This window comes from Acipenser ruthenus, chromosome 1 (assembly GCF_902713425.1).
Source record: "Acipenser ruthenus chromosome 1, fAciRut3.2 maternal haplotype, whole genome shotgun sequence".
Taxonomy (NCBI): Eukaryota; Metazoa; Chordata; class Actinopteri; order Acipenseriformes; family Acipenseridae; genus Acipenser; species Acipenser ruthenus.
In genome coordinates, this window is record NC_081189.1 from 2,962,362 (window position 1) to 2,982,286 (window position 19,925).

General features: G+C 53.6%; 1 protein-coding gene across 2 annotated transcripts in view; it reads right to left on the reverse strand.

Moving 5' to 3' along the window:
* Positions 1-19,925, reverse strand: part of LOC117403970 (protein unc-13 homolog B) — a 222,221-nt gene that overhangs the window by 25,056 nt on the left and 177,240 nt on the right. For both annotated transcript variants that reach the window (XM_059029881.1, XM_059029927.1), the window contains exons 19-29: positions 18,021-18,136; positions 15,646-15,809; positions 15,243-15,393; positions 14,664-14,732; positions 13,944-14,033; positions 12,859-12,993; positions 12,395-12,525; positions 6,885-6,970; positions 5,020-5,146; positions 4,391-4,487; positions 337-480 (exon numbers count right to left, since the gene is read on the reverse strand). In XM_059029881.1, coding sequence (XP_058885864.1) covers positions 337-480; positions 4,391-4,487; positions 5,020-5,146; positions 6,885-6,970; positions 12,395-12,525; positions 12,859-12,993; positions 13,944-14,033; positions 14,664-14,732; positions 15,243-15,393; positions 15,646-15,809; positions 18,021-18,136 — 1,310 coding nt within the window. The remainder of the gene's footprint in view (positions 1-336; positions 481-4,390; positions 4,488-5,019; positions 5,147-6,884; positions 6,971-12,394; positions 12,526-12,858; positions 12,994-13,943; positions 14,034-14,663; positions 14,733-15,242; positions 15,394-15,645; positions 15,810-18,020; positions 18,137-19,925) is intronic.

Here is a 19,925-nt window from a genome sequence, read left to right on the forward strand (position 1 = left end):
GACCATCCACTGCACTGCCACTAATGCTTTCAGAAGCAATTCCACAGGCATGTTTTACTGCAAGTGCTCTTTGCTGTGGTTCTCTCAGTGTTATTGGGGAGCCCAGAGAGGTTTAGTGGTCACCCATATTTATCATCATACAAAAAAAAATCAAAAAACAAAAACACCATAAAAATCTTGCTAAATGTTTTATACACAGAGCTATTTCAAATTTGAAATAATTGCTTCATAATACTACACCATTAAATACTACACTTTAGTTTTAAACACACTGTACCTGCTCTAACTACTATATATGCATCAGCACAACACAGAGATAGAAACCCAGTCCTGTACCTTGGCGAACCTCCTGTTATAGTGGCCCACGATGACCGGGTCAGGACACTCCAGCTTCTTGATAATCTCGAAGCTCTGGTTGAGCTGAGTGAACACGTCCACCACCGAGCAGGAGAACAGCGCATGCTCTGATGTCTGCTGGAACTGAGGGGTACAGGGGAACAGCAAGAGAGTGAGCAGAGTACAGGACACGGGGCACAGGGAGGAGGGAGAGGGAGCAGAGTACAGGGCACGGGGCACAGCAAGAGAGTGAGCAGAGTACAGGACACGGGGCACAGGGAGGAGGGAGAGGGAGCAGAGTACAGGGCACGGGGCACAGCAAGAGAGTGAGCAGAGTACAGGGCACGGGGCACAGGGAGGAGGGAGAGGAGGGAGAGGGAGCAGAGTACAGGGTACAGGACACGGGGCACAGGGAGGAGGGAGAGGGTACAGGACACGGGGCACAGGGAGGAGGGAGAGGGAGCAGAGTACAGGGTACAGGGCACGGGGCACAGGAAGAGAGGGAGCAGAGTACAGGACACGGGGCACAGCAAGAGAGTGAGCAGAGTACAGGGCACGGGGCACAGGAAGAGAGTGAGCAGAGTACAGGGCACGGGGCACAGCAAGAGAGTGAGCAGAGTACAGGGCACGGGGCACAGGGAGGAGGGAGAGGGAGCAGAGTACAGGGCACGGGGCACAGGAAGAGAGTGAGCAGAGTACAGGACACGGGGCACAGGAAGAGAGGGAGCAGAGTACAGGGCACGGGGCACAGCAAGAGAGTGAACAGAGTACAGGGCACGGGGCACAGGAAGAGAGTGAGCAGAGTACAGGGCACGGGGCACAGCAAGAGAGTGAGCAGAGTACAGGGCACGGGGCACAGGGAGGAGGGAGAGGGAGCAGAGTACAGGACACGGGGCACAGGGAGGAGGGAGAGGGAGCAGAGTACAGGGCACGGGGCACAGGGAGGAGGGAGAGGGAGCAGAGTACAGGGCACGGGGCACAGGGAGGAGGGAGAGGGAGCAGAGTACAGGGCACGGGGCACGGGGCACGGGGCACGGGGCACGGGGCACAGGGAGGAGGGAGAGGGAGCAGAGTACAGGGCACGGGGCACAGGGAGGAGGGAGAGGGAGCAGAGTACAGGGCACGGGGCACAGGGAGGAGGGAGAGGGAGCAGAGTACAGGACACGGGGCACAGAAAGAGAGGGAGCAGAGTACAGGACACGGGGCACAGCAAGAGAGTGAGCAGAGTACAGGGCACGGGGCACAGGGAGGAGGGAGAGGAGGGAGAGGGAGCAGAGTACAGGGTACAGGACACGGGGCACAGGGAGGAGGGAGAGGGTACAGGACACGGGGCACAGGGAGGAGGGAGAGGGAGCAGAGTACAGGGTACAGGGCACGGGGCACAGGAAGAGAGGGAGCAGAGTACAGGACACGGGGCACAGCAAGAGAGTGAGCAGAGTACAGGGCACGGGGCACAGGAAGAGAGTGAGCAGAGTACAGGGCACGGGGCACAGCAAGAGAGTGAGCAGAGTACAGGGCACGGGGCACAGGGAGGAGGGAGAGGGAGCAGAGTACAGGGCACGGGGCACAGGAAGCGAGTGAGCAGAGTACAGGACACGGGGCACAGGAAGAGGGAGCAGAGTACAGGGCACGGGGCACAGCAAGAGAGTGAACAGAGTACAGGGCACGGGGCACAGGAAGAGAGTGAGCAGAGTACAGGGCACGGGGCACAGCAAGAGAGTGAGCAGAGTACAGGGCACGGGGCACAGGGAGGAGGGAGAGGGAGCAGAGTACAGGACACGGGGCACAGGGAGGAGGGAGAGGGAGCAGAGTACAGGACACGGGGCACAGGGAGGAGGGAGAGGGAGCAGAGTACAGGGCACGGGGCACAGGGAGGAGGGAGAGGGAGCAGAGTACAGGGCACGGGGCACGGGGCACGGGGCACGGGGCACGGGGCACGGGGCACAGGGAGGAGGGAGAGGGAGCAGAGTACAGGGCACGGGGCACAGGGAGGAGGGAGAGGGAGCAGAGTACAGGGCACGGAGTACAGAGCACGGGGCACAGGGAGGAGGGAGAGGGAGCAGAGTACAGGACACGGGGCACAGGGAGGAGGGAGAGGGAGCAGAGTACAGGGCACGGGGCACAGGGAGGAGGGAGAGGGAGCAGAGTACAGGGCACGGGGCACAGGGAGGAGGGAGAGGGAGCAGAGTACAGGGCACGGGGCACGGGGCACGGGGCACGGGGCACAGGGAGGAGGGAGAGGGAGCAGAGTACAGGGCACGGGGCACAGGGAGGAGGGAGAGGGAGCAGAGTACAGGGCACGGGGCACAGGGAGGAGGGAGAGGGAGCAGAGTACAGGACACGGGGCACAGCAAGAGAGTGAGCAGAGTACAGGACACGGGGCACAGCAAGAGAGTGAGCAGAGTACAGGGCACGGGGCACAGGGAGGAGGGAGAGGGAGCAGAGTACAGGGCACGGGGCACAGCAAGAGAGTGAGCAGAGTACAGGACACGGGGCACAGCAAGAGAGTGAACAGAGTACAGGACACGGGGCACAGCAAGAGAGTGAGCAGAGTACAGGACACGGGGCACAGCAAGAGAGTGAGCAGAGTACAGGACACGGGGCACAGGAAGAGAGTGAGCAGAGTACAGGACACGGGGCACAGGGAGGAGGGAGAGGGAGCAGAGTACAGGGCACGGGGCACAGGAAGAGAGGGAACAGAGTACAGGACACGGGGCACAGCAAGAGAGTGAGCAGAGTACAGGACACGGGGCACAGGGAGGAGGGAGAGGGAGCAGAGTACAGGGCACGGGGCACAGCAAGAGAGTGAGCAGAGTACAGGACACGGGGCACAGCAAGAGAGTGAACAGAGTACAGGACACGGGGCACAGCAAGAGAGTGAGCAGAGTACAGGACACGGGGCACAGCAAGAGAGTGAGCAGAGTACAGGACACGGGGCACAGGAAGAGAGTGAGCAGAGTACAGGACACGGGGCACAGGGAGGAGGGAGAGGGAGCAGAGTACAGGGCACGGGGCACAGGAAGAGAGGGAACAGAGTACAGGACACGGGGCACAGCAAGAGAGTGAGCAGAGTACAGGACACGGGGCACAGGGAGGAGGGAGAGGGAGCAGAGTACAGGGCACGGGGCACGGGGCACAGCAAGAGAGTGAGCAGAGTACAGGGCACGGGGCACAGCAAGAGAGTGAGCAGAGCAGAGTACAGGGCACAGGGCACAGGGCACGGGGCACAGGGAGGAGGGAGAGGGAGCAGAGTACAGGGCACGGGGCACAGCAAGAGAGTGAGCAGAGTACAGGACACGGGGCACAGCAAGAGAGTGAGCAGAGTACAGGACACGGGGCACAGGGAGGAGGGAGAGGGAGCAGAGTACAGGGCACGGGGCACAGCAAGAGAGTGAGCACAAGGAGTATGTTTCAAACGAGTTGTGTGAGCAAGTTGAAGTGGAACAGAAGCAGCACGCATATAGCTAGTCTAAAGTCAGTTGTTAACTAGTATAAGGAAGAAGCACATGAGCATCTGGGCACTACTTGGGGAATTCCGATCCAGAGGATGAAACTTCCAGGCCTGCCTTGAGAAAGAGTGCCCGGTGTGCAGGTACACTGGATCAATCTATTGCTCTTACCGGAAGATAGGTGACTAATATAATATGTCTAAGAATATATTTGCTATAATTGTTTGCTGTTTTATCACTATGCAATAATGGAATGTTATTAAATAAACTGCATAATTCGATACAGTGTACTCAATACTTGTAATTATCTTTACTAGTTTCTTATAGTTTTACCCGGATGGACTGCCTATGAAACTCCACCAACGCACCTCAATCCTGAATTATAGGACCACACATACACAAGAAAGTGCACTGCTGTTGTCTGTTTGAGCAATCAAAGTGTTCCGCAATTCCACAAAGCTTTGACTTTTATTTAAGGACTAAATAGTTTAAAACTGGTCTAAACTTTGGACTTTAAAATAGTCATAATTTCATGCACACAAAACATTTTAATGAAAACAGACTTAAAAAACCCCTGCAATGTGGTGGTTTCTGTGCACACTTACCCCGTCCTTCTTATCCCTCTCTAGGGCGCCATGCATGAACTCCATAGACACGTCCTCGTTCTCATCCAGCCACTGCAACACAAACTGCTCAAACCACCTGGCAGGGGGAGGAAGAGGAGGGCAACACCATTAGCAGGGAAAGGAAACTCAAACACCACTGTGCATGGCCACACACACACACATGTGCTGGCACCAATGCTTCACAGCAATAAACACACAAGTTTGCACCAGACACACAAAATCAGACATGCTCGCCACATGAATGAGGGGATGCCCACTCCACTCAGACACTCACATGACTTTGCAAACAAGGACTAGGGGTGTAACGATACACTGCTCTCAAGAGACAATGCGTATCTCGATATGCAGGTTGCGATACAAGGTGCATCAGGATACATGCGATTGTCCCGTGTGGCTACTTGTATGATGTATAAAAAGATCAAATGGTTATTTAAATGAGGGACCATTTTCTTAAAAGACAAAAATGTCATGAGACAGAGAGAGAATGTATCCATAGCAACTATAAAATCAAAATCAAAAGTATGATACGATTTATCATGTAAAGAAAGTAGCACGATTCCCTTACAGATGCTTTCTGGACTAGATGCCCAGAAAGCAGCCGTACTCACGCAGGGTACTCTGGGACGCTCCCCTTGAGTGCAGGCAGGTCTCGCACATACTCGTTGTAGAGCCACTTCACCTTGAAGTGCAGGTTCATGTAGTCTGCACTCTTGCACAGCCTGTGCTTCTCATGCTCTGCGGCAAAAAACAAAACAAAAAGGCTACACCAGAAGTTTCAGGCTTTCACGATCATCTACTTCGCTCAGATTACCATAACAAAAGCCTCTTGTTGTTTTGCTGTTTATCATTTTTTTGGTTTTCACTGGTGAAGCTCATATTTTTCTGCCACCACGCTTTTCACTACACAGGTAATTGGATCCCACTGGGGCCTTGCTACTGCACATGTGACCAGGCTTTAAAGTTATATCTGTAAAGTGTTGTCAGGATGTTAACAATGAAAAGAAATGACAGGTACGTCATTTAAACAGTTAAAGCACAGACTTCTTCGCCGTTGTCAAGCCAACATAAAGAATGACAGGCCTTTATTTAAAGCTTCCTCATGATCAAGCAAGCTCAATGCCTGTTTCCCCCTACCTCTCGGAACCTTTGGTGCAATATCCTAATTTCCAAAGAGCTAGGAAAGGATCTGAATGGGAGGACAGCTGCTTGACAGAGCTTGGCCGGCTGCGTTTGGGAATATCTTACCACCGTTGAAGCGGACTCTGCGAATGCGGAACACGACGGGGGCTGGAATGTGAAGAGCCAGACGGGAGAGAAGAAACCAATGAAATGAACAGAGGGAAAAAAGAGAGAGAGAAGGTGACAGACAAGATGAAAACAGAAAAAAAAGTGAAACACCACGAAATGAAGACGTACAGTGCAGTACAAACACAGACAGCGGTCTCTCAAACTGTATCTACTTAATAATCTACTTACTAACTAATCTAAATCTCAACCCAGCCCTGTTCTGATCCTCCCTTCCGTACATGCCTTGGTGTCCTTTTGTCAACTAGAGGTGTACTGTAAGCCAGAACACTAACCATACCTTTGTATACTGGAGACTTTTGAATTGACTTGTTAAATCTCTGCTATAAAACCTGTAATGAATCTCAAACACCACAAAACAACACTGGTCTTCGGATTTTGTTTTGTTTTTAAATCATACATTTGACATCGTTATTTTCTTTTCACGTGAATTATGAATTCAACTTTATACCTAAACTCAAATTAACCCTGTAATACCCAAGTATTTTTGCAATGCGAAAATCTACTTTATTTCAGTAACTAGATTCAAGTTTTTGTAAACATTCCCCCCCCCCCCCCCCCCCCCCTCCCCCTCCCTCCCCCATATCTGCCAACACAATGCACTACATATGAACAGTTATGGCTCGTGAGGCTGGATTTAGGGTTATACTTAAAAAAACAACTATGAGTCTATTAGTAAAAGTAGGAGACAGTAGCGGTCCTCTAGTTTCTACACAGCTAGCCGACCTACGATCTACTGCACTGTGCAATCCAGCAGCCAATCTTACCACTGAGCCCCTTACTACAGCGGATGTTATCCAAAACTGAAAAACAGAACGAGAGAGACAGGACAGAGACGAGTGAAAATGGAAGAGGAGGAGAGAAGAATGAACAGAGTCATGTGCAAGAGGACAGTGGTGATAGGAATGCAGCCCCCACGCTTCAGCTTGTCCTAAATTAGGAGCTTTCATAAAAACGACCGTCTTTGGTACAGCCGATCACAACTCCAGGTGGAAAATGCAAGATTTACCCAGATGTGTTGGGTTATGGCTCCTTATCTGAAAAGTGATTCGATACGTGATGCTTTTACAGTCCTCAAGAAGAGCCCATATGTTTCCAGTACTCTTGGTGGTGAAAGGGAGTTGCTGTGCTGTAACACATTGTAATGACCGTGGGCTGGCCTGCCTACCTTCCATTGCATACATCATGTCCTGGGCAAAGAGGTTCCACATCACCTCCGCACTGATCTTCCCTACATTGAGCTCCTGGGGGAATCTGAAACACAGAGGGGAGTTCTCAGCATCTCAAACCAGCATTTACCAGCATTAGAAATCGGGCTTCTGTTTTACACTGATTATTTTTTTACATTAAGGCTTTTCGCAGATTTCGTTTTTTAAAACCAGTACTAGTAAAATAAAATTACCGTAAAATGCACAAAAACTACAGTTCATAATATTATTGATAGTATTTTTTTCATGTAGTCTAATATAAATAAATGTTTACGCTCTATCTGTAGGATCTGCAGGGGAAGCTGTTTTAATGGAGTTTGGTCTTTGTAAAGTCTTACACAACCTCAACAGAAATGAGCATGAGGTGCCAGTAGAGAGCCGTCTCATGTAGTCTCAGTGTAGTTATAGTGCAAAAGACATCAACGAAAATGGATTCTACTTAATGTTACTTTTACAGAACAGATCTTTCCTTTAATATGGCATTCTGTTAATTGCAAAACAATCCAGATAAAAAAATGATAATATTTTGTTCCTGCTTGAAAAAAACAAACAAACCCTGGACTGCTAGGGGCAGGGGTAGTGGAGGGGTGGATTGAGACCCAGCCCCCGCATCGTTCCCCTGCCCCCGCATCGTTCCCCTGTCCCCGCATCGTTCCCCTGCCCCCGCATCGTTCCCCTGCCCCCGCATCGTTCCCCTGCCCCGCATCGTTCCCCTGCCCCCGCATCGTTCCCCTGCCCCCGCATCGTTCCCCTGTCCCCGCATTGTTCCCCTGCCCCCGCATCGTTCCCCTGCCCCCGCATCGTTCCCCTGCCCCCGCATCGTTCCCCCGCATCGTTCCCCTGCCCCCGCATCGTTCCCCTGCCCCCGCATCGTTCCCCCGCATCGTTCCCCTGCCCCCGCATCGTTCCCCCGCCCCCGCATCGTTCCCCCGCATCGTTCCCCTGCCCCGCATCGTTCCCCTGCCCCCGCATCGTTCCCCTGCCCCCGCATCGTTCCCCCGCATCGTTCCCCTGCCCCGCATCGTTCCCTTGCCCCCGCATCGTTCCCCTGCCCCCGCATCGTTCCCTTGCCCCCGCATCGTTCCCCTGCCCCCGCATCGTTCCCCTGCCCCCGCATCGTTCCCTTGCCCCCGCATCGTTCCCCTGCCCTTGCATCGTTCCCTTGCCCCCGCATCGTTCCCCCGCCCCCGCATCGTTCCCCCGCATCGTTCCCCTGCCCCCGCATCGTTCCCCCGCATCGTTCCCCTGCCCCCGCATTGTTCCCCCGCCCCCGCATCGTTCCCCCGCATCGTTCCCCTGCCCCCGCATCGTTCCCCTGCCCCCGCATCGTTCCCTTGCCCCCGCATCGTTCCCCCGCATCGTTCCCCTGCCCTCGCATCGTTCCCCCGCCCTCGCATCGTTCCCCCGCCCCCGCATCGTTCCCCTGCCCCCGCATCGTTCCCTTGCCCCCGCATCGTTCCCTTGCCCCCGCATCGTTCCCCTGCCCCCGCATCGTTCCCCTGCCCCGCATCGTTCCCCTGCCCCCGCATCGTTCCCCTGCCCCCGCATCGTTCCCCTGCCCCCGCATCGTTCCCTTGCCCCCGCATCGTTCCCTTCCCCGCATCGTTCCCCTGCCCCCGCATCGTTCCCTCGCCCCCGCATCGTTCCCTCGCCCCCGCATCGTTCCCCTGACCCCGCATCGTTCCCCTGACCCCGCATCGTTCCCCTGCCCCCGCATCGTTCCCCTGCCCCCGCATCGTTCCCCTGCCCCCGCATCGTTCCCCCGCATCGTTCCCCTGCCCCGCATCGTTCCCTTGCCCCCGCATCGTTCCCCCGCATCGTTCCCCTGCCCCGCATCGTTCCCCTGCCCCCGCATCGTTCCCTTGCCCCCGCATCGTTCCCCTGCCCCCGCATCGTTCCCCTGCCCCGCATCGTTCCCCTGCCCCCGCATCGTTCCCCTGCCCCCGCATCGTTCCCCCGCATCGTTCCCCTGCCCCCGCATCGTTCCCCTGCCCCCGCATCGTTCCCCCGCATCGTTCCCCTGCCCCTGCATCGTTCCCTTGCCCCCGCATCGTTCCCCTGCCCCCGCATCGTTCCCCAGCCCCCGCATCGTTCCCCCGCCCCCGCATCGTTCCCCCGCCCCCGCATCGTTCCCCCGCATCGTTCCCCTGCCCCGCATCGTTCCCCTGCCCCGCATCGTTCCCCTGCCCCCGCATCGTTCCCCCGCATCGTTCCCCTGCCCCTGCATCGTTCCCTTGCCCCCGCATCGTTCCCCTGCCCCCGCATCGTTCCCCAGCCCCCGCATCGTTCCCCCGCCCCCGCATCGTTCCCCCGCATCGTTCCCCTGCCCCGCATCGTTCCCCTGCCCCGCATCGTTCCCCTGCCCCCGCATCGTTCCCCCGCATCGTTCCCCTGCCCCTGCATCGTTCCCCTGCCCCCGCATCGTTCCCCTGCCCCCGCATCGTTCCCTTGCCCCCGCATCGTTCCCTTGCCCCCGCATCGTTCCCCTTCCCCCGCATCGTTCCCCTTCCCCGCATCGTTCCCCTGCCCCCGCATCGTTCCCTTGCCCCCGCATCGTTCCCCTGCCCCCGCATCGTTCCCCTTCCCCGCATCGTTCCCCTGCCCCCGCATCGTTCCCCCGCATCGTTCCCCTGCCCCCGCATCGTTCCCCTGCCCCCGCATCGTTCCCCTTCCCCGCATCGTTCCCCTGCCCCCGCATCGTTCCCCCGCATCGTTCCCCTGCCCCCGCATCGTTCCCCCGCCCCTGCATCGTTCCCCTGCATCGTTCCCTTGCCCCCGCATCGTTCCCCTGCCCCCGCATCGTTCCCCTTCCCCGCATCGTTCCCCTGCCCCCGCATCGTTCCCCTTCCCCGCATCGTTCCCCTGCCCCCGCATCGTTCCCCTGCCCCCGCATCGTTCCCCTGCCCCCGCATCGTTCCCCCGCATCGTTCCCCTTCCCCGCATCGTTCCCCTGCCCCCGCATCGTTCCCCTGCCCCCGCATCGTTCCCTTGCCCCCGCATCGTTCCCCTGCCCCGCATCGTTCCCCTGCCCCCGCATCGTTCCCCCGCATCGTTCCCCTGCCCCTGCATCGTTCCCTTGCCCCCGCATCGTTCCCCTGCCCCCGCATCGTTCCCCAGCCCCCGCATCGTTCCCCCGCCCCCGCATCGTTCCCCCGCATCGTTCCCCTGCCCCGCATCGTTCCCCTGCCCCGCATCGTTCCCCTGCCCCCGCATCGTTCCCCCGCATCGTTCCCCTGCCCCTGCATCGTTCCCCTGCCCCCGCATCGTTCCCCTGCCCCCGCATCGTTCCCTTGCCCCCGCATCGTTCCCTTGCCCCCGCATCGTTCCCCTTCCCCCGCATCGTTCCCCTTCCCCGCATCGTTCCCCTGCCCCCGCATCGTTCCCTTGCCCCCGCATCGTTCCCCTGCCCCCGCATCGTTCCCCTTCCCCGCATCGTTCCCCTGCCCCCGCATCGTTCCCCCGCATCGTTCCCCTGCCCCCGCATCGTTCCCCTGCCCCCGCATCGTTCCCCTTCCCCGCATCGTTCCCCTGCCCCCGCATCGTTCCCCCGCATCGTTCCCCTGCCCCCGCATCGTTCCCCCGCCCCTGCATCGTTCCCCTGCATCGTTCCCTTGCCCCCGCATCGTTCCCCTGCCCCCGCATCGTTCCCCTTCCCCGCATCGTTCCCCTGCCCCCGCATCGTTCCCCTTCCCCGCATCGTTCCCCTGCCCCCGCATCGTTCCCCTGCCCCCGCATCGTTCCCCTGCCCCCGCATCGTTCCCCCGCATCGTTCCCCTTCCCCGCATCGTTCCCCTGCCCCCGCATCGTTCCCCTGCCCCCGCATCGTTCCCTTGCCCCCGCATCGTTCCCCTGCCCCCGCATCGTTCCCCTTCCCCGCATCGTTCCCCCGCATCGTTCCCCTGCCCCCGCATCGTTCCCCTTCCCCGCATCGTTCCCCTGCCCCCGCATCGTTCCCCTGCCCCCGCATCGTTCCCCCGCATCGTTCCACTGCCCCCGCATTGTTCCCCTTCCCCGCATCGTTCCCCCGCCCCCGCATCGTTCCCCCGCCCCCGCATCGTTCCCCCGCCCCCGCATCGTTCCCCCGCCCCCGCATCGTTCCCCTGCCCCCGCATCGTTCCCCCGCATCGTTCCCCTGCCCCCGCATCGTTCCCCTTCCCCGCATCGTTCCCCGCCCCCGCATCGTTCCCCCGCCCCCGCATCGTTCCCCCGCCCCCGCATCGTTCCCCCGCCCCCGCATCGTTCCCCTGCCCCCGCATCGTTCCCCTTCCCCGCATCGTTCCCCTGCCCCCGCATCGTTCCCCCGCCCCCGCATCATTCCCCTTCCCCGCATCGTTCCCCTGCCCCCGCATCGTTCCCCCGCATCGTTCCCCTGCCCCCGCATCGTTCCCCCGCATCGTTCCCCTTCCCCGCATCGTTCCCCTGCCCCCGCATCGTTCCCCTGCCCCGCATCGTTCCCCTGCCCCGCATCGTTCCCCTGCCCCGCATCGTTCCCCTGCCCCGCATCGTTCCCCCGCCCCCCGCATCGTTCCACTGCCCCGCATCGTTCCCTCGCCCCCGCATCGTTCCCCTGCCCCGCATCGTTCCCCTGCCCCCGCATCGTTCCCTCGCCCCCGCATCGTTCCCTCGCCCCCGCATCGTTCCCTCGCCCCCGCATCGTTCCCTCGCCCCCGCATCGTTCCCTCGCCCCCGCATCGTTCCCTCGCCCCCGCATCGTTCCCCTGCCCCCGCATCGTTCCCCCGCCCCCGCATCGTTCCCCCGCCCCCGCATCGTTCCCCCGCCCCCCGCATCGTTCCCCCGCCCCCCGCATCGTTCCCCTGCCCCCGCATCGTTCCCTCGCCCCCGCATCGTTCCCCCGCCCCCCGCATCGTTCCCCTGCCCCCGCATCGTTCCCCTGCCCCCGCATCGTTCCCTCGCCCCCGCATCGTTCCCCTGCCCCCGCATCGTTCCCCCGCATCGTTCCCCTGCCCCCGCATCGTTCCCCTTCCCCGCATCGTTCCCCTTCCCCGCATCGTTCCCCCGCCCCCGCATCGTTCCCCCGCCCCCGCATCGTTCCCTTGCCCCCGCATCGTTCCCTTGCCCCCGCATCGTTCCCTTGCCCCCGCATCGTTCCCCTGCCCCCGCATCCGCATCGTTCCCCTTCCCCGCATCGTTCCCCCGCCCCCGCATCGTTCCCCCGCCCCCGCATCGTTCCCCCGCCCCCGCATCGTTCCCTTGCCCCCGCATCGTTCCCTTGCCCCCGCATCGTTCCCCTTCCCCGCATCGTTCCCCTGCCCCCGCATCGTTCCCCTTCCCCGCATCGTTCCCCCGCCCCCGCATCGTTCCCCTGCCCCCGCATCGTTCCCCTGCCCCCGCATCGTTCCCCTGCCCCCGCATCGTTCCCCCGCATCGTTCCCCTGCCCCCGCATCGTTCCCTTGCCCCCGCATCGTTCCCCTGCCCCTGCCGGCACTCATTCTGCAGGCTGCACTCACTGGTTTAGGACGAGGGTGTAGGAGTTCTTGTCCTCCTCAATGATGGACACTATGAGGGTGATGAGTTTGGGCCAGAAATCCAGGTTCTTGATGCTCGGCCCCTGCTCTTCTGGGGGCATGTCCTTCTTATTCTGTTCAATCAAAGAGCAGCAAGAGTTGAGACCAGCTCATATTGGTGTGATAGTCGACACACAAGCAAGGGTCTATACACAAGCAAGGGTCTATACCCATGGTACAGTCTACACACAAGCAAGGGTCTATACCCATGGTATAGTCTATACACAAGCAAGGGTCTATACACAAGCAAGGGTCTACACCCATGGTACAGTCTATACACAAGCACGGGTCTATACCCATGGTATAGTCTATACACAAGCAAGGGTCTATACAAAGCACGGGTCTATACCCATGGTACAGTCTATACACAAGCACGGGTCTATATCCACGGTACAGTCTGTACTCACCGGGTCAGTCTGGTACTCGCGGCTGTACAGCTCCTGGCAGTTGTTGAAGATGTACTCGTAGGTGGAGTTCAGGCAGGCCTTCACACAGTCCTTCACCACCTGGCTGGCCCTGGGGGGGCTCTGCAGCTCCTGCACCTGCAACCCCAGAACAGACAAGCCTCAGCTGGCATGCTTTACACAGGCAGAACTGGACCTCTGCTTTTACAAGCCACATCATTTCATTAAAGCAGATAAAAGCAGAGAGCCTGGCCAATATGACGAAAGCAAGTGCTCCCTCATGATTCCATAGTTCAAGAATTTGGTTTGGCCGTGTTGACAGTAACAAAGCTTGTGGAATTACCAAAGCCTGCATCAGTTTGTTAAGGGTTGGGAGCTATCTAATTTATTCAAACTACACTACTACTTCAGAGGAAAGTGTCCTTTACATGTGGAATCCATGGATGTTTTCAAAACTCTGTCAATGACAAAGTGAACCTCACACCGGACACAGGGCAAGCTAATTTTCTTCGCTGGAGTAGTTGCACCAAATGCAGCGATCAAACTCCTTGTCCATTGCTTTTGCACACAGACACTCGCTCCTGGCTCCCGACTGGTCACGTCCAAAGCCAGCAATCCATTTCTAAATCCGTCCGGTGTGAGAAGGGATTGAAACTTCTGTTTTAATTATTTTTACTAAATCTTTTCAAAAAATAGAACTTATGGTCGATTACCAAAAGTACATAATAATACAAAAAATATATCATTGAATGGATATTTTTTAAATGATTTGACATATGATTTAAATAAGTGACATAGAAAAAACAATATAATAAACAGCACCTTCCTCTGCAACAACCTTTCCAAGTGTAAAGTGTAAAGCACAGGATGTTTCCACTCTAAGAAGCGTGGCCCCTTTTCCCTTTCTAATATTTAAGAGCTTGTTTCTTTAGTATTCTTGATGAATATCATGTTGAATTCATTTTAAGTTAAAGGAAGACCTTGGGAAGTTATTCCCAAAATGAAAGCCCCCTTTACTGACACACGAGGGCCTGAAGCTTCCCGTCAGTGTGTGGTGAAATAGAGAGTACAGTGGCGTGGGACGTTACCTTCATTCTGAAGAAAGTGATGCTGGTGAGCAGATCCACCGTGGATTTCAGATCTTGCAGTCTGTCCGGGCTGCTGGCTGGGAAGTTGTTCTGTAGGACAAACGCATCAGAACAAAATCAATGCAAAAGACGAAGAAAGCAACCACAATGATCTTCCTTAGTTCAAGTCATGGCTTCAACCTGATATGAACTTGATGTATACATGGACATCACTCATAATATATATAAGAACATACACAAAATATACTCATTCTTCAAATGTTGTGACTACCTGCCACCAAATCCATAATACACTTGTGTTTGAGATAAAGTTTGGGGCTCACACATTCTTAAGTTTTCTAGTGTAACAGGGTGGTGGCTGTGTGTGGACCAGCACAGGGATTCAACCCCAGTTTGCATGAGCAGTTCCAGAGCTGAAGGGGTTAATGAATACAGTATGTAAGGCAGTACATTAAACAACACTGCCTGCTGCCAGGGAAACAAGAGCCCCCTTCAAACAGGTGCAACTCATATCCTCAGGGCTTTCCATCAAATGTGCAGCATTTTTTAAAAGCACAGAGAATAAAATAATGCATTATTACAATGGTTAGCTTTAGGATACTGGAATCACATAATGATATGCAGTATAATTATTTTAGTTTAATTTAATTTAAACAGCTATTGACTGATCCCCTTTAATAAAGAAATCTAATCTAAGGCCGCTCTGTGGTGTTTACTCACTCGGTACATGGAGAGGTCGATGCGCAGGGAATTGTGAAGCTGGTCGAGTAGCTTAACAAACCGCTCTTTCTGTTTCACAAGGACAGAAAAAAAACAAACAGGTTTATAAAATAAATAAAAACTGATTTTACTTGAATTTAATACAACTTAACATGTACACCTGACCATCTTCTGATTAACTCTAGGCTGGTTCTTTAAGGTCCTGTCCTCGTCCAAAGTAAGAGCAGGAATATTACAGACAAAGGGCCATGTTTTCAAAGCATTTCCTCTATTTTAATTAACTCCTATCTTTTTAAGTGGCAAGACGTCTGTTAATTTTACAAAACTAGAACCAAACTAAATAATATACAGTAATCCAAGTACTCTTAAGCACTTTCAATGTGTTTTTTGTTCTCATTTTGTTTAAAAACAGTAAGAGCCAATTAAAGACCGGAGTCTTTACTTAACACTTATTTTTTGAAAGGTGTAAATCCAGCAAGCTGAACTTATGGATATTTGTTTAGACCAGTGATCTGCAGAAACAACTGCTGCATGTTCCCACACAATCACGCTGCCCCCTGCTGGCAGGGGAGTCCGTACCCCGAAGTTGGAGGCGGAGAAGCGGTCAGAGGCAGACACGTTGGTGGAGGCGGTGGTGTGAGCGTAGTAGGCGTTGATGTTGGCAAGCAGGGTGCTCATGACCGCTGGCACGCCCGGGCACATGTACTTCGACGACAGGCAGGCAAAGTGGCTGCAGGGACACAGAGGATGAGAATAACATTTCAAAATACATTACAAAAAAACAACCCCCCCCCAGCTGCTTCATGCAGCACCTTCCAGGAAATACAATTTTAATTATTATTATTATTTTTTTTTTTCTACAATAAATCATGTTTTACTTATTAATTTAATTTTAAATTCAACACGTTATTCCAATCACAAACACACGAAAGTGCAGCAGATTTGTGGCGCCACGTCGCCTCAGCGTGCAACGGAAACTCACGTCATGGCTTGGTAGATGGACTCAATCCCGTAGCGCATGGCGAACTCGTCCACAATCTCCTGAGCCACCTCGTCGAAGTAGACCTTCCAGGCATCGTCTCCCTTGGCATCGGGGATCTTCACCATCCCACTGCCCAGCACGTCCACCAGATAGTGGAACTCGTTCTACAGCAGCACAGAAACACACAGCGCTTACACACACCCGGAGAGAAGTGGAACTCGTTCTACAGCAGCACAGAAACACACAGCGCTTACACACACCCGGAGAGAAGTGGAACTCGTTCTACAGCAGCACAGAAACACACAGCGCTTACACACACCCGGAGAGAAGTGGAACTCGTTCTACAGCAGCACAGAAACACACAGCGCTTACACACACCCAGAGAGAAGTGGAACTCGTTCTACAGCAGCACAGAAACACACAGCGCTTACACACACCCGGAGAGAAGTGGAACTCGTTCTACAGCAGCACAGAAACACACAGCGCTTACACACACCCGGAGAGAAGTGGAACTCGTTCTACAGCAGCACAGAAACACACAGGGCTTACACACACCCGGAGAGAAGTGGAACTCGTTCTACAGCAGCACAGAAACACACAGCGCTTACACACACCCAGAGAGAAGTGGAACTCGTTCTACAGCAGCACAGAAACACACAGCGCTTACACACACCCGGAGAGAAGTGGAACTCGTTCTACAGCAGCACAGAAACACACAGGGCTTACACACACCCGGAGAGAAGTGGAACTCGTTCTACAGCAGCACAGAAACACACAGCGCTTACACACACCCAGAGAGAAGTGGAACTCGTTCTACAGCAGCACAGAAACACACAGCGCTTACACACACCCAGAGAGAAGTGGAACTCGTTCTACAGCAGCACAGAAACACACAGCGCTTACACACACCCGGAGAGAAGTGGAACTCGTTCTACAGCAGCACAGAAACACACAGGGCTTACACACACCCGGAGAGAAGTGGAACTCGTTCTACAGCAGCACAGAAACACACAGGGCTTACACACACCCAGAGAGAAGTGGAACTCGTTCTACAGCAGCACAGAAACACACAGCGCTTACACACACCCAGAGAGAAGTGGAACTCGTTCTACAGCAGCACAGAAACACACAGCGCTTACACACACCCGGAGAGAAGTGGAACTCGTTCTACAGCAGCACAGAAACACACAGCGCTTACACACACCCGGAGAGAAGTGGAACTCGTTCTACAGCAGCACAGAAACACACAGCGCTTACACACACCCGGAGAGAAGTGGAACTCGTTCTACAGCAGCACAGAAACACACAGCGCTTACACACACCCGGAGAGAAGTGGAACTCGTTCTACAGCAGCACAGAAACACACAGCGCTTACACACACCCAGAGAGAAGTGGAACTCGTTCTACAGCAGCACAGAAACACACAGCGCTTACACACACCCGGAGAGAAGTGGAACTCGTTCTACAGCAGCACAGAAACACACAGCGCTTACACACACCCGGAGAGAAGTGGAACTCGTTCTACAGCAGCACAGAAACACACAGCGCTTACACACACCCGGAGAGAAGTGGAACTCGTTCTACAGCAGCACAGAAACACACAGCGCTTACACACACCCAGAGAGGAGGTTGCCACAGGATTTGTGCAGTTGTACCAGGCTTTCCTCATTGTTGCACTGTGCATTTACCATACTTTAACCTGGTTGGTCATTTTTATTATGCTTACCCATACTTTGCTATTCTTTAGAATGCTTGCCTATGCATTAGCATGCTTTCACTATCTTTATTACACTTCGCTATGCTTTTACTGTGTGAAACTTTAAAAAGGGTAGGCCTGCAGTATCATAGTGCGGTCACCAGTTACAGATCCCCCTTAATACTACAGTACACACTGTGGACATCCTGCCTGCCAGTCAGCATTTCAGTCACATTACAACTGCAGAGATCTCTCTGCATTTAGCTATTTAGCAGACTTACTTTATTGAAGCCTTTTATTGTCCAAAATTCCTATGGTGTGCATTTGAAATGGCCAGCGTTTATTACGTTGTTCAACTACAGGCTATATTTAATCAGTAAGATCAGCCATAATGTTTTGGAGGAGTTACCTGGTGTTCCATTGGAAACAGTGTCATAGCTGAATGATTAAAATATATCCTGCATTAACAAAACACTGGTGTGTTTGAATTTGTTTTTACAGAAACATTACAAATGAAGACACAGGATCAAAATCAAATATTTTTCTCAATGTCTTCGTCTCCGGGAAAGATTTCCAGTCTAGACGTTTTGTTAAAGAATTTTCTGGGCTTCTGGTATTACAAGCTGCTCTATCCTTGTTATGGATGAACAGCACTGGCTTGCAGTGCGTGGGGGGATACCTCGTGCAGGCAGGTGTACTGGATGTGGTACGGTGCCACCTTCTCCTCTCCTTTGATCTCCACGCTGATCTGCAGCCGGATTGCTCCTGACACGGCAGACTTGTCTGTTCTCTTCTCTGGGGAGACAAGCAGGACACAACAATTCAAGTCAAACAGGATCATAACCATTCCACTCCTGTCTCTATCCCCCCTGAACACACAGCAGGGGGAGGCAAACAGGACACAACAATTCAAGTCAAACGGGATCATAACCATTTAACCATTCCACTCCTGTCTCTATCCCCCCTGAAAGCACACGGTGCTGGCTAGGGTCAGGGGGAGGCAAAGGGAAAGACTTCAGGGACTATGGGAATAGTTCTATTCTGTTGGCTGCTCTCATTGCTACATGTTTGATTACCTTTAGGTTCCTTTTTTCTGCATGTGTGTAGCATGCAGAGTGACTGAAAAGAACAGAGGCGTACAGAAAAGAACACACTATCCTATACCTGTCTTATAAACAGGAAACTCAGATTTTTCAGGGTATTTTCTTTTGTAATTGGGTTGCTCAAGAGGGCCAAGTTCTGTGTAGGCGTTCCTCCATTAGGGGTTGAAGATACATAAACCACACATGATGGAGAAAAGGGTTTCCCCTTATACACGTTTACCATAGTAAAAGCAGACAAAGAGTAAAGCTTTTTAAAGCACTGTAAAAAGAAAAATAGCGAGGTACAGTAAAGCATATTAATAAACATGGCAAACCAGGGTAAACTTCAGCATGGTAATTCATGCATAGTATAAACATGAGAAAACTGCAAAAATACTGTGATGAAAAAGGGTCCAGAGCAAAAGAGTGGAACAAAAAATATATATACAAAAAAGAAGCACTGCTTCTATAAGTTCAGTATCCAACACACACAGAGACGAGTGTTGTTAATCTGGCACTCTCTAAAAGCTTCCATTAAACAAGCAGGACATGTTCAGTGTGATTGCTTTTAATTTGCTCAATGACTGCTTAACCTCCAAGCAGCATGTCAATGTGGTCCATCATTGAACGAGAGCCTATTGGTGCGACCTGTCATTTCTCAAGGACTCTCTTGCAAATGAGAAGCTAGCTCCCAAAGTGAACTGGATTAGATGAATTAGTTTCTGTCCTGTACAATTCGAGTGCCCTTATTCCTAGATCTCTGCAGTCTACACATTTGTTTTTGTTTTATTTACAGATGTAGTTCTCTTACCATAAAATGATAGTTCATTTAAGCAATTGGTCTGGGCAGTTTGTAATGCGAGTCTGCACCAATGTGGCAATTTCGAAATTGTGCTTCATCAGAGATGGAGAAAAAAAGTGAATCGAAATTTAAGATCATAAAAAAAAAATGTATACTGAATCAAAATATTCCATCTACAGTGATCCTGATCTTCAGAAGGCTTCCGCGACTTTGAAGGATTATTTTTGATTAGACTCTGCTTTCAGGTTCGGATTAGTAGACCCCAAGAGTCAGGCTGTGTGTACGTGAGAAGAACTTAATTGCTGTGTTTAAACTCTCTCTTAGAGAAATTAACTCATCTGCCTGCTTCAAGCCAATTCTGGGCTACTGCGTAGCGGACAATTTAACTTGGGGCAGTAATACCGTATAACACTACATCCATGCACCTTTCATTTCATATCTCTAACCACATTCCCCAATCATTTTAGCGAATTAAACTATGCAACCATTTAAAATGAAAATGTTACATCACTATTAACTCTACAATAGGTACAAAATGAATAGCTGAGTTTTTAGAATCCTTCATTTTTATTTGCATGTGTTTAATCAATATCGTCGTTGCAGAACAGTAGTTCTGGTGTGAAAGAGAGAGGTACTAGTGAAGCACCTGCTTAGTGCCTCCGTTGCCATGGAGAGTGCCGTTTATAACAAGGGTCTGCAT